The sequence below is a fragment of the Pteropus medius genome, unplaced genomic scaffold (genome assembly GCF_902729225.1).
Source record: "Pteropus medius unplaced genomic scaffold, Ma_sr-lr_union100, whole genome shotgun sequence".
NCBI lineage: Eukaryota > Metazoa > Chordata > Mammalia > Chiroptera > Pteropodidae > Pteropus > Pteropus medius.
The window spans coordinates 18,167,969-18,181,487 of record NW_024349797.1 but is presented as its reverse complement, the minus strand read 5'-3'; the positions used below and the strand labels follow the sequence as shown (position 1 = coordinate 18,181,487).

Genomic DNA, 13,519 nt, shown 5'->3' with positions numbered 1-13,519 from the left:
AAGGTAGGAATTATACCTTCTCCAGGCCATGGAAACTGAGAACCAGAGACTCGTAGTTTGCTCAGGAGTGGCCAAGCTGAGCTGCAAGCCCAGATCTATGCACTGCAGTTTGCAGAGATAAGTATGAAAAAACGCTGTGTGGAGACAGCTCTCCACGGCTCCTGTGTTCTGCACTCCTCCTGGGTAAAGGCGCTGGCAGCTGTGGTTCCACGTTGTCTTTTCAAGGATGTTTGTCCAGGAAACAGACCTGAAGTAAGGGACAGTGTCCCCTCTGGGGCGGGGGACACATTCGTTTCCTGACCAGGATGGTATTACCCTCTGAGACAAAGCTGGGCACGTTTGTTAGCAGCTCCCTTTAAGGAGAGGGGTGCCCTAAGCGTGGGGGTCCCCAGTTGATAGACACCCTCTGCAGGCTCGGAAGCCACCTGCACTGTCCACCTGGCCCCCACGGGACTTGTGGGGTAAGGGGCACTGGTGTGAACAGGAAGCTCATGCTGCTGGCTGCGCCGTGAATAATAAAGTCTTTTATCCGTTTAAATTGCAGCAGGCTAACTTGCAGGCAGGGCGAAATCTCACTCTTCACAGTTCTTGACATACCTGTGCTGAGATTCAAAAACATCAATTGCATAAATTCTGGGAGGGTGAACTGGCTGAACAGCAGCACTTAGGACGGACACCACTCCTCGACATGGGTCAAAGGTACAGCAGCAAAGCAGGCAAGATTCAGCCCTCAGGGGCCACATCCATGGGTGTATCAGAGCTAGAGCCAAGGAGGTGATAGATTCTTCTGCAGCTTCAGGCCTCGTTCTGAGTAAACTGATCTATAAGAACACTGACAGACCAGAGCCTGACCTGGTGAAGATTCCAGAGACAACAGTGGTTTGGGAAAATAGTCGAGGGGAATGGCTACATTAGTACAAAAAAAAAAAATGGTGTAGAGAGAGGACTCAGAATGGTGGTTCAAACATAATGGTGATTGCGGGCAGTCGTGCAATCCTGTACGATGTGTACATCCATCGTCTCGTTTCATTTTCTTGCCCATGCTATGAGCTAAGTGTTACTATTCCCATTTAAAAGACAGAGAAACTGAGGCTCTAAGAAGTTAAGCATCTTGTTCCAAGACATGGTTGGCAGAGCCAGGCCTGGAACTCGGGCCTACAGCTTCCCCATCTCAGGTGCTCTTCGTGATCCTGGGCATTCACGGGAGAGGCTCTGTGAGGACGCAGGGCAGGGCTAGGACCCCAGAGGCAAAGGGTGACCGCTCCCTCTGCACCTCCCAGACAGCCCAGGGGCCATGGGTGTAATGGGTTCCACTCACCCGCTGCCACTTTCTGATACATCCCATCCAAGTCACCACCTCCTAAGCACCCCTCTGGGTGGCTGTTGGGACACAGAGGTAGGTGGACAGCAGGGCTGTACAGTTTCCTGGTCCTTGACCACCTTTCATGGGACGTGACGAAGTGTCAGGATCTGGTGCCATCATTGCCTATAACCGGCCGTATACCTGTTCACCTGTGTATTCATTACCTGTCGCCACCTGGAGAGCAGGGACTTCAATGCTTGTTCTCAGTATGCCCAGTGCCTAGAACAATATCTGACACACACCCACTCAGTGCTTATGAAATATTTGCGAAACGAATGGGCCAGAGGGAAGGTGCTCATTCCGGAGACGTGTCAACCACACCCCTTAGTTTTTAAAGAACAATACCAGTGAAATACAGTGAGGTGCACTAAATTCTGGAAGAGCAAGGGGTCCAAGAAGCCCTTCTGAACCCCAGATGACTGAGTAGAGCGACCAGGCATCCTGACACGCCTGGTTTCAGCACCGGAGTCCTGCACCCTAGGGAATCCCTCAGACCTGGGAGACCGGATGGCCTTAGCCTTACATCCGAGTCACCGCGTTGACAGTGAAGTCCTGAGATTCAGGAGAATGAGCCTTCTCTTCAAACCCAAGTCCCATCAGCTGTCTTCTGCAGAGGTCTTAACCTCTCTGGGCTCCATCCCTCGTTAGTAAACTGGGGACAACCATAGGTTCACACCACGTCATCACAGGTTCACGCCTGGGACTGTTTAAAGGATGGAAGAAAAGGCTGCACGGAAGCCTGTGTGGCCCAGCAAGCAGCAGTCGCACGGCAGGGGTACCGGGGAGGGTGCTGGGGCCTGGGGAGTTTAACGGACAGGGTATGGGGCGCCGTGGCAGGCCTGGGTGTTGTCAGTAACTGGTGGCCTTGGGGAGAGCTGTGACCCAGACCCCCAGGAGGAAGTGCCTGGAAAGCTGATGCAAAACATGGTTTTCTACCCAGCTGTTCTCGTGCGTTTACTGACTCCCTCTTTCTCGATGCATTTATTAAATATTTCCCAGCTCCGGCCCTGGGCTGGGCAGCAGTGATCCTGACATAAATGAGACGGAACCTCTGCCCTCAGGGGATCCTCCGATGGGAACCTGTCCTCGCTCTGAGCTGGACGGAGCCGCGAGGCTGCAGAGCACAGAAGCGGGGAGGGAGAGGGGCTTCAGGAGGGAGCAAGCCTGCGCTCCTCTAGGCCCCTCCCCTGCTCTCTCGGCCTCCTGTGAGCCCCGCCCCCACCTCTGGCGCCAGCCTGTCTGTGCTGTGGATTGACTGCTTCAGCCACAATCCACTCTGCCTCACAGGCCCCAGGGAGGGAGGCAGACTGCCTGAGGGCCGGGCTGAGCAGGTTCGTGACACAGGATGCACGTGTTTGGGGCTCAGACCTCCCTTGCTCCCACTTCAACACTCTGCAATCCTCGGCGGCTGCTCAGACCCAGCCTGGTCTTACCGCCTCCTACTTGGGCGACTTTGGGCCAGACGCTCAAGCTCCCAGCCTCGGTATCCTCCTTTCTGAAATGGGCGTGTGATAGACAGGACTGCCCTCACGGGTGGTCACAGCACAGAGCCTGGCCCTCAGCAGGTGCTCAAGATTCATTGCCCCATCTGTCCCCTTCTTCTGCTATCCGAGGGCGGGCGTCTGCCTCACCTGTCTGCATGCTTGAGAGCCAGGTTCTCTATGTAATGTGTGCACTCAGGACGGACACCATGCTGGTAAGGAAGGATGACAAAGATGACGAGGCTGGCGATAGCTTCTTTTTGCTTCCTCAGCACCCCCAACACAGCACAGCGGTGTCTCCACGGCGTGCTGCCTGCCTGATTGATTCGGTTACTGGAATCTCCATGAGGAGGGAAGAAGGATTGGCAGGATGTCTGAGCGGAGGGAGGGGATGCGGGGGGCACTGCCATGGGTCAGCGAAGACAGGCAGGGGTGCAGGGGGCCCGGACAGCTCGTTAGTCACCTCCCTCTGGTCCCCCTCAGAGCCACTGGAAGCCAAATTTTAATGAACTTCTAATCAGCTCCTAGTGCTCTGTGCCAAGGAGATGGATGAGGGACTGTCACAGGGTCTGTGAGGACACACAGGGTCTCAGCTGTTGGCTGCCACCCTGGTGGGCCTGAGGCTGAAGCAACTTGGTCCCCACCTTCTGCTTTCATCCTTCTGGGGAATGGGGCTCGCTAGAGCCCAGGAACCTGGGCGGAGGCCCAAGGGACCCCAGCCCTGGTCCCTGAGCTGCCCAGCTCCTGGCACACAGACCTCACACCCAGATCACCAAGTGGCTCTCTCGGTGTCTCATGGAATATCCTGTCTCAAGACACCGTGAAGAAACTCAAGTGGCAGCGGCAGAGTGGAAGGTTTGGTCAGCCCACACATGGTCTGGCTCTTCCATTCTGGGACCAGAGACTCACCTGAGAGGTCACTACATACGTTGCCTGCATTTTTCAGCATTCAGAAGAGACAGGGAAGTGCTGAGTGGGGGTCGCACAGTTGGGAGGGGGAGGTGGTGAGCCAGATTCAGACGCAAGTGTTACATTCCTTTCCCACCATGAGGGAAAGGGAGAAGGGGAATGTGAAAATATAGTTGTTAAAGACACAGGCTTAAGAAAATTCTGCTTCCAGACAAGATGGGGTAGCAGGGGCTGGATGTACCCTCTCAACCAAAACAGCAACAACAAAAGGACAACACAATGAAAATGGTTTTCAAGATATGAGCCATTGGGCAATGAAGGACAGTGACCCTTAAGGGATATGCAGCAAACATGGTGAGCTCTACGACTGCCTGTTTACTGCCTGGGCCGTGGAGCAAGGAAGGGGACCCAGGCAGAGGCCGGGGGACGCACCGACTGAAGGAGTCTGGGGGGCCCAAAGCTGCGGGAGACCACAGGGCAGTGTGGACAGAGCTACGCAGAACAGGCATCCTGGAGGTCTGCGGCAGCCACCGGAGGACCCAGCAGGATGACAGGGCCCAGTGCCTGGCACCGCACAAGCCAGACGCTGTTCCAGAAACTCCGCACAGGCCAGGAATAGTGCCGTCTCCACCAGCCATTTTGAAAGGCTCATAATGCGCAGGGCATTGGGTGGAATATTCGGAGCAGCCCTGCTCAGTGAGAAATAATTACTCAGACTAAAGATGGCTCTGGTCCCGCCTGACAAAGCTTAAAAGACAGACTCAGAGTGAACAAACTGTGTTTAAGTGACATAAGGGCATCCTGGAACAAAGCTCAAGAATATTTACAGGACTATGAGACTATCCAGCCTCCAACGAGGTAAACTTCATAGTGTCTGGCACCCAATCAAAGCTTATAAAGCTTTCAAAACAGCAGGAAAGCATGACTCATAATAAGGAGATAAAGCAATCGATCAAAACCAGCCCGGAATGGACCCAGATTTACAATTAGGAGAGAGGACATTAAAGCAGTTGTTATAACTGTATTCCATATGTTCAAAAAACCGGAGGAAATATTGAATATGGTAAGAAAACTGAAGATATGAAAAAGACCCAAATTAAGCTTGAAATATATCGGATATTCAAAGAAAATATTGGTGACCTTGAAGACATATCAATAACTATCCAAATGAAACACAATCAGAAAAAAAGAACTTGAAAAAATGAATAAAAACACAGGCTAGGAGCTGATTAGAAGTTCATTAAAATTTGGCTTCCAGTGGCTTTGAGGGAGACCGGAGGGGTGGGGGGTGACACACTTCTCTAAATGGTGTCTAAAAAGAGAGCAGAAAGAAGGGGAACGGAAAAATTATGTAAAGAAATAATGGCAAACTCACACGATTCAATGGCAAAAACCAAACAATCCAATTAAAAAATGGACACAGGACCTGAACAGGCACTTTTTCAAAGAAGATATTCAACAGGCCAACAGGTACATGAAAATGTGTTCAACATCACTAATGATCAGAGAAATGCAAATTAAAACCACAATGAGATACCACCTCACACCTGTTAGACCAGCTACCAGAAGACTAGAGACAATAGGTGTTGGTGAGGATGAGCCCCTGGCACCGCTGGAGGGATGTAACTTGGTGCAGCCACTATGGAACACAGTACAAAAGTTCAAAAGATTAAATTCAAAAATCAAAAATAGAACTACCAGCAATTCCATTTCCGGGTATATATCTGAAGGAAATGAAATCACTGTCTTGAAGAGGTATCTGCACCCCATGATCACTGAAGCATTATTTACAGTAGCTGGGACATTGCAACAACCCAAGTGTTTATATTTGGATGAATGGATAAAAAAATGTGACACACACACATAAGGAAATACTACTTAGCCATAAAAAGAAGGAAAATCTTGCCATTTGTGAGGGCATGGATGGACCCTGAGAGGATTATGCTAAGTGAAATATGTCACACAGAGAAAGACAATTACTGTGTGCCCTCACTTATGCAGAAAATCTAAAAATAACCAAACTCATAGAAACAGAAACCGAATTTGTCGTTGCCAGAGACAGGGAGTGGAGGAATTGGGTGAAGGTGGTCAAAAGGGACCAACTTCCACTAACAAGGTGAATAAGTCCTGGAGATGTGACACACGGCACGGTGACTGTAGTTAACGATACCGTATTGTATATTTGAAAACTTCTAAGAGAGTAGATCTTAAAAGTTCTGGTCACAAGAAAAGTAGAATTGTAAGGGTATGAGGAGATAAATGTTAACTAAATTTATTGTGGTAATCACTTTGCAATATATACATATATGAGTATATCATTATGTTGTTACCTCGAACTTATACCATGTTATATGTGCACTATATCTCAACAAAACTGGGGTGGGAGGAAGAAGTGGCAAAAACATTTTCCAAGGGTAATGAAAAGTTTAAATCCACACATGTAGGATGCCCCCAAGCCCTAAGCACGAAGTAAATGACACTGAGGCACATTATAATCAACATGCTCAAAATCAATAAAGAGAAAACTGTAAAAGCAGCCAAAAGGGGTTAAAAAGACACATTATGTTAAGAGGAATAAAATAGGATGGCAGCAGATTTCTCACTGGAGATGATGTAAGCAGGAAGACGGTGGAACAATATATTCTAAGTTCTGAAACACAAACCACCAACCTAGAATTCTATGCCCAGTAAAACATAACTTCCAAAAATAAAAGCCAAACGAAGATTTCTTGTCCAGACATACAAAAGCTGAAAGAATTCATTACTAGCACTTCTGCACTACTAGAAACGTTAAAGTCTATTAGGCAAGGAAAAAAAAAAAACAAAACGCAAAGAAACACGTGGAACCATGGTCTACAGAAAGGAATAAAGAACATTGGAAATAAAAACCATACGGGAAAATATCTGAGTTTTTTTCTTACTATTTAAATCTCTTTAAAAAACAATTGACTTTTAACAAACGTAACAATGTAGTATGACATATGTAGACGTGAAATGTGTAACAGTAACAGCAGAAAAGCTGAGGGGAGAAACAAGTATATCACTGTAAGGCTCTTATACTATATGTGAAGAGAAACAATGTCACTTGCAGACAGGCTGTGATAAGGTAAAGATATAAACTCTAAATCCTAAAGGAACCACTAAAATGACAAAACAAAGACTTATAGCTAACAAGCCAACATAAGACATGACACGGAGTGACGATTCCTCAGTTAATCCAAAAGAAGCTGGAAAGAGAGGGAAAAGAAAACAAAGCACAGATGAGACCAATCAAAAAAAAAAAAAAAAAAACCAGCAAGATAGCAGATTTAAACCCAACTACATAAAAATCACATTAAACGTAAATGGTTTAAACATGCCAATCAGAAGGCAGAGATTGTCAGACTAGATTTAAAAAATAAGCCGAAGCGGCACAGAGATCTGGGTTTGCATCTTGGCTGTGCTCCCTGGGCAAGTGACTCTGCCTCTCAGCCTCGGTTTCCTCATCTAGAAAATGGATCTTAAAGTCGTCTTACTCCATGGGACTATTATAAGGATTTAATGAGATTCTGTGTAATGTTCAACACAGGGCCTGCCTGGTACCCCCTACGCACTTAATAAATGCGTAATAAACGGCGTAATGGGAAGGTACAGGACACCTGAGGGCATAGAACAGGGAATGAACAGAGATGGGTTTCCACCATCTCAGAGTAAAGGACCTGGGTTCAGACCCCCCAAAGCAGGGCTGAGCACATACCTTGTGCTCTATAAACACTCAAGTATTTAATTAGAGACTTGCAATCCACCTCCAAATGCCCCGGTTTTCTCAGCTCTGCGAGATGCAATTATTGCAAGTCACATGGAATGCCTCGGCTCTTAACACACTATTGAAAAATTTGGTCTACGAAAAGCACTACAGATTTTTGCTTCTTAACTGCTCATTACACTCTTGCAAAAATGTAGCACTATTGCCTCTCTGGATGTCGGTTTAATTAGAATGATAAAATATTTAAATCTTTTAAATGGGAATCCGAAGACAGGCCCTTTGGTTAAAAACATTTGTGATAATAGACAATTTTTATTTGAACGATAATTCTTGCTTTAAGAAAAAAAGAGCAGTAGCTGGCTGGGGAAAACATTCTCGAAGTAGCAGACTGCCAGACTCCCTAGATTTCTATTTTTCTGGGCGGCGCTCGGTTCCTCTAGGGAAGGGACTGCTGGTTTCTCGCAGACGCTTTGGAGCTGACCTCACAGGACCCGAGTGTAGCTATGACCATTTCAAGAGATAACAGAATCCTCTTCAACACTACCAGATGTGTTTTGTGTTTTTTTTCCCCTTCCATGCAAAATGATTAAAATGCAAATTAACTATGAGCCTCCAAGGGGTTCAGGAGGAGGGAAGGCTGGAAGGAGGACTGGTGGGAGGTGTATCTGCAGCTCAGCTAAGATTAGACCGCACATGCTGTCTTCCAGAAGGGTCCACCCAGTCAACGTGATGTGCCAGGTGTGACCTTGTCTTTCCACCAGCAAAGCCAAGGTTCTAAGAGCCAGGCTGAGGGGAGAAGTGGGGGAGGGGGTTGGACCTGCTCCTCAGACACGGGAAGCCTGCTCAGATCTCCCCCGCGGGTCGGGATTGCACCGTCTCCTCACTCCGCCCCACGTCCTACAGCCCCGCTTCCCTCCATAACGCGAGGAGCTTATATCTTACCAAATAGTACATATTAAGTTGAACCATGTAAAACTGTCATTTTGTAGACCAAAAATGGTCAAACACCTGCAGCTTCACGTGGTTCAGATCAACAAAGCCACGGCCTGCTTCTTAGCAATAATTTACTTCTCTCCCATTCATCGACTGCAAGGTTTTGTCAAGCTCTATACACACCTGACAGTTTAGAGACATTACACTGGGGCGGTCCCAGGATGAGTCCAGCCCACACACCTGCTCTGCTTGGTCCACGGAGTAGTTAGTCCCCAAGGGGGCCACCAGCCATTCCTTCTCTCCCTCTCGGATGGACAGGCATGCTGCTCCCCACATCAATCAAGAGGTGAACTCTGATTCCCCACCCCTTACACCTGGGCTGGCCTTTGGGCTTTCCTCACTAAAAGAATGCAGTGAGTGACACTCTGGGGCTTCCAAAGCTCGGTGACAAGCTTCGCAGCTTCCACTTGAGAACGCTTTTTGGAGGACAGGCAGTGCCACATGAAGTGCAAAGAGCCTGCGGCCGCCATACCGGGAGGAAGCCCCAGATGCCTGCACGATGAAATGCCAAGCGGAGAGAATGGCTGAGCCGCGCAGAGGGGCCAGACACGTGTGTGAAGAAGCCATGTGGGAAGGTCCAGCCTCAGCTGACGCCGTTGGAGCAGAAACAAACTGCCTGAGCCCTTCCCAAATTCTGGTCCCACAAAACTGTGAGCAAAATAAAAATTACTGCTTTACGCTACTCATGGAAATAATAAGCAATAAATGACTGAAACAGCTCACATCATGGTCGGTTGGTTTATTAAAATTTTTTAATTAGTTGCCAAGATGGAAAAATCCAGAATGCATGTGAAAATCAGAATTTTAAGTTTTCCTGGAAACCCAGAAGAAGCTGCAGAGCCGGACCTGTGTGTCCACAAGGCACGAGTGGTGAGCTGGAGCTCAGGGAGGGCACAAACGCCTCCCTCCAGGCCAGGCCCCTGCTCTCCCAGCCCCCACAGCCTCCACCCCACTCTGCTCCACTCCATGAGGTCACCCGCCCGGCCCCAGTCTCCCTGGCTTCATCTCCCACTCCTTCCCCCATGACAGGGTCTGAAGACCCATGAAAAATAAGGATCTTGGTTCTTCTGTTAGTGGGAGGGCCTGGCGCGCAGGTAACATGTGCTGAATGACTAGATGGATGGTTCCGTGAGCAAAGCAATTCTGTTCCCATTTCACAGGTGATGAAACTAAGGCTTAGAGAAGTGATGTGTCTGCTGCCTCCCTAAGACCAGCGGCCACTAACAAAAGAACCGAGAACCTTACTTTTTATGGGACTTCAGACCCTGTCATTGGTTGAATTATGTCTCCCAAAGAGACAGACTTGAACTCCGAGCCCCAGTGCCTGTGAATGTGACCTTTGAAAACGGGATCTCTGCAGATGTAAACAGGTTAAGACGAAGTCATTGTTGGGGGCGCTCATCCAATATGACTTGTGTCCTGATAAGAAAAGGAGAAGAGACACAGAGAGACTCCGGAATGATGCCAAGTGACAACAGAGGCAGAGATTGAAGTGATGCATCCACAAGCCAAGGTCAGAAGCAACACTGTGAAGCTTAGAGAGAGGATGAAACAGACTGTGCCCTGGATCCTTCTGCCTACCAATTAAAGTGGACTCCTCATGCCCACCAGTCAGCACCTTCTGTAACCTGGCCCTGGCCTTTATCTCAGCGTTCCTGTGCCCCGCTGCCTTCCAGCTGTCTGGAGGATTCCGTGAATGTATTCCGGGCCTCCCTCCTTCATAGCTCTGCCTAGAATGCCCTGATTCTCAAGCTCACCAGGGGACATCTGCCCATCCTCATCCATCAGAACCTCCATCCTCAAAGGCCTGATGATGACAGGTGTTCTGGAGGAGAGCATTTGATGTCTCAAATTTATTGATTTTTCCTGAGAGTGTCTTTTCATGCACATACACCTTGTCTTGCCCTCATCCAATCACCTAACAGACGCTCGTGGAGGGCCTACTATGTGCCGGCCATCTTGGTCGCCCTTGATGGGAATGGCCTGGCTCATCATTTCTCCAATACTCTGTGAGCACCCAGAAATCTACACCCCATTCAGCTCCGTCCCCCAGCATCCCCATTCCAGTGCCTGACATGGAGCTTGGCACAAGGGAGGTACTCAACATTCACTGGACAAGTGGGTAGAGGCGCTACCATTTCTGTATCATACTGCCCGCTGCTGATGCATGTGGGGACAGTGACTCAGCCTTGCTCACGTGGTGGTCACTGCATGCTCGGATCACGTGCTGAGCACTGAACTTGACCCGAGCACTGCTAATGCTACAGTTTAAGGAGTAACAGTCTCCACCCCTGCAGGGACAAGAGGAACAGAGCAGCCTGAGAAAGCAACCACCACAGCAAGACCACTTCCCGGGGGACCGAGGGATGTCATTTTAAACATCGGCCCTGGCCCTCACGTTGTGTCTTCAGGGTGAAGCAATGAAGTGGACACCTGAAACCCAGTTCTCCTTCTCACTAACGGCGGGTCCCGGGTGCATTATTTAATCTCACTGAAGTTCGATATTCTGGACAGCAGCGCCTGGGGCGTAGACTTGTAAAGATTTACCGTAATAAAGTGTGCAAGTGCCCAGTGTCTGGCACACAGCAGGTGCTCAATAAACCTTAGCATCCCTCCCCATCGTGTCTCTCTATGCTGTTCCTTTCTACCAGCTCAGGACCGAGCATGTGCCTAATGCCTAAACAGCTGTCCAGGGGAATAAATTAACCATAGGACATTTGAATGGTAAACAACAGGGAAAAAGAAAAAAACACCCAATCTCTGTGCAGGCTCTCTGTTTATTCAGTCAAGTTACCATAGCAACTCATGGTGTTCCAGCCAGCCCCAGGGTGAGCAGAGATCAATTTAGTTTTTAACCATAGAAACACCAGTTGTTCAGTGGGATCCAGAGGGAAATGCTGTGTGAGCGCCTCTCCTCTCCAGAAATAAATCTGGCGGAACCTCCTTACTTATTGTGTAGCTAAATGCACCACTATTTAAAATGATGTCCACATGACGATATTCATAAACATGGGTACAAGAATAGGAGACAGAAGAATTAGGCCAAAAAAGGTTAGCCTTGCTCATGGGAACAATGAGCATTATGGAAAGTGTGTTAAGAGGCTGCGAGGAGCTGGATCTGGGTTCTCCGAGCCAACTTGGGGATTCTACACCCTTTCAAGCCTGCGTCTGGGGACTGGCTGTCCCAACAGCCTGGATATTAGGCTGTTACTTTTTAAACAGGCTTCCACCGCAGTGAAGTTTGGGGAGAAAGGAAATGTCCCCTCGAAATGCATTTCCTGGAAAATTAAACAGCAACAAGCGAGGTCCCTGCCACACACCCAGCGTGGACCCAGAGGACCTCGGGGGGCCTCTTGCCTTTCCGACCCCAACACCACCAACCCCATAGAAGGTGCAATCTGGTAGGTTGGGACCTGCTCTCCCAGGCCAAATGCGGCTCTTCCCTGGAGCCAGGCAGGCCACGGTCGGCACCGGGTCCTCCCCAAGGCCGCAGACGGGTGTGCCTTTGTTCTGATTCCAGACAGCCCAGCAGGGAAACAGAAAGATCGCCCAACCTCACGACTCAAGGGGATTCTCGGGGAGCAAAGATAAAGCGATGAGCGGTCATCTGTCTTCCCTGCCGTTGGGGACCTGTTTTGTGTCCACGGAAGAGTTATGGTCGCGCCAGCACTGACTGCTACAGACTCAGCACAAAGCAAAACAGGACAAAGCGATCGCGGCGGGCGCTCGGGCGTTTGGCTGGACACGGAGCAGATCCACCGCCCCTCTCGCCTCGCTCGCTCCGGCTGTGTTCTCCGCTTAAAGCGGGAGAAAAGCTCGGTGGGGAGCAAGTCAGAGATTGCCCGGCACCTCGGGAAGATATAGAATGGGAAAGCGAGGTTGCCCGCCCACTTGGGTTTGCATGCATCTGGGCTGCCCGGCCTTGGGGGGCTCGGTACAGGGACAGCGGGTGGAGGATGGGAGGGGTGTGGGGGATGGGCAGGGTAGAGGCGACTCGCGCTGCTCAGGCTCCTTGCACCCTGGGAACAAGTCAACCCACTGAGCTCAATGCTCACAGCCCGCCGCACCCCCGGGAAGCCGAGCTCTCCACCCACGACGCGCGCACCAGGTGGGAAAGCCGGGCTCCGGACAAAGGACCGGAGCGAGAACCGCGGGCGGGCGCCGCCGCCTGGCCAGAACCCTCGCGGCCAGAACCTCCCGGCCAGACCCTCCCGGCCAGAACCCTCCTTCCCGGCCAGATTCCTCCGGCCAGACCACCGACCCCTCCCGGCCAGACCCTCCCGGCCAGAACCCTCCCGGCCAGACCCTCCCGGCCAGAACCCTCCCGGCCAGACCCTCCCGGCGCGCCCAACCCCGGCGGCGAGGGCGAGACCTTGGCCCCGAACCCACCCAAACTTGGCGGCCCGGGGCGCGCACGAAAGTAGCCCCATTACCTGCGCGGCCATGAAGGACAGATCCATGGTGTCACTGTTGCCTCGGCTGCTGCCGCCGCCCGCGCTCGAGTCTTCGTTGCTGCTGCCGCCGCTGCTGCTGGTCCAGCCGCCTGCACAGCTGGCCCGGAGCGGGCCGAGCAGCGAGCACGCGTCCCCGGACCTCAGCAGCCCCGGTGCAGCGGCGCGTCCCCAGCCCGATCGGCGCCCTCGGCTGGCCCAGCGCCCGCGGCTCCAGACAGCGATGGGGCGGAGGGCCAGGGGTGCGCGAGCGGGGCGGGGCGGGGCGGGGCTCCGGGGACCCGCTCCCCTCCACGTGACCACTCCCAGCCCCACCCCCGAGGGCGGGGCCGGCGGAACCCCAGCACTCAGTCCTGTCCCAGTGTGGGCTGCGTGGGGAAACTGAGGCCTGGGGTCGCCCAGCTCGTCGGCGCTGGAACCAGCCTGGAATCCAAGTCCAGGGCTCTTACTGCCGCCCGTGCCGTTGAGCCCAGCGCGCCAAGGGCGACCAGCGCCGCTCTCCTGGGGCAGGGACGCCTTGCTCCGGGCGCGAGAATCAGGGAGGGGGTGACCGGCTGTCCGTGCCAACTCGTTGCCC

General features: G+C 51.3%; 1 protein-coding gene across 1 annotated transcript in view; it reads right to left on the bottom strand.

The window, feature by feature from the left end:
• Positions 1 to 13,519, bottom strand: part of CUNH14orf132 (chromosome unknown C14orf132 homolog) — a 124,725-nt gene that overhangs the window by 22,322 nt on the left and 88,884 nt on the right. Inside the window, exon 2 of the mRNA XM_039884356.1 lies at positions 12,925 to 13,458. Within this exon, the coding sequence (XP_039740290.1) occupies positions 12,925 to 13,458 (534 nt within the window). The remainder of the gene's footprint in view (positions 1 to 12,924; positions 13,459 to 13,519) is intronic.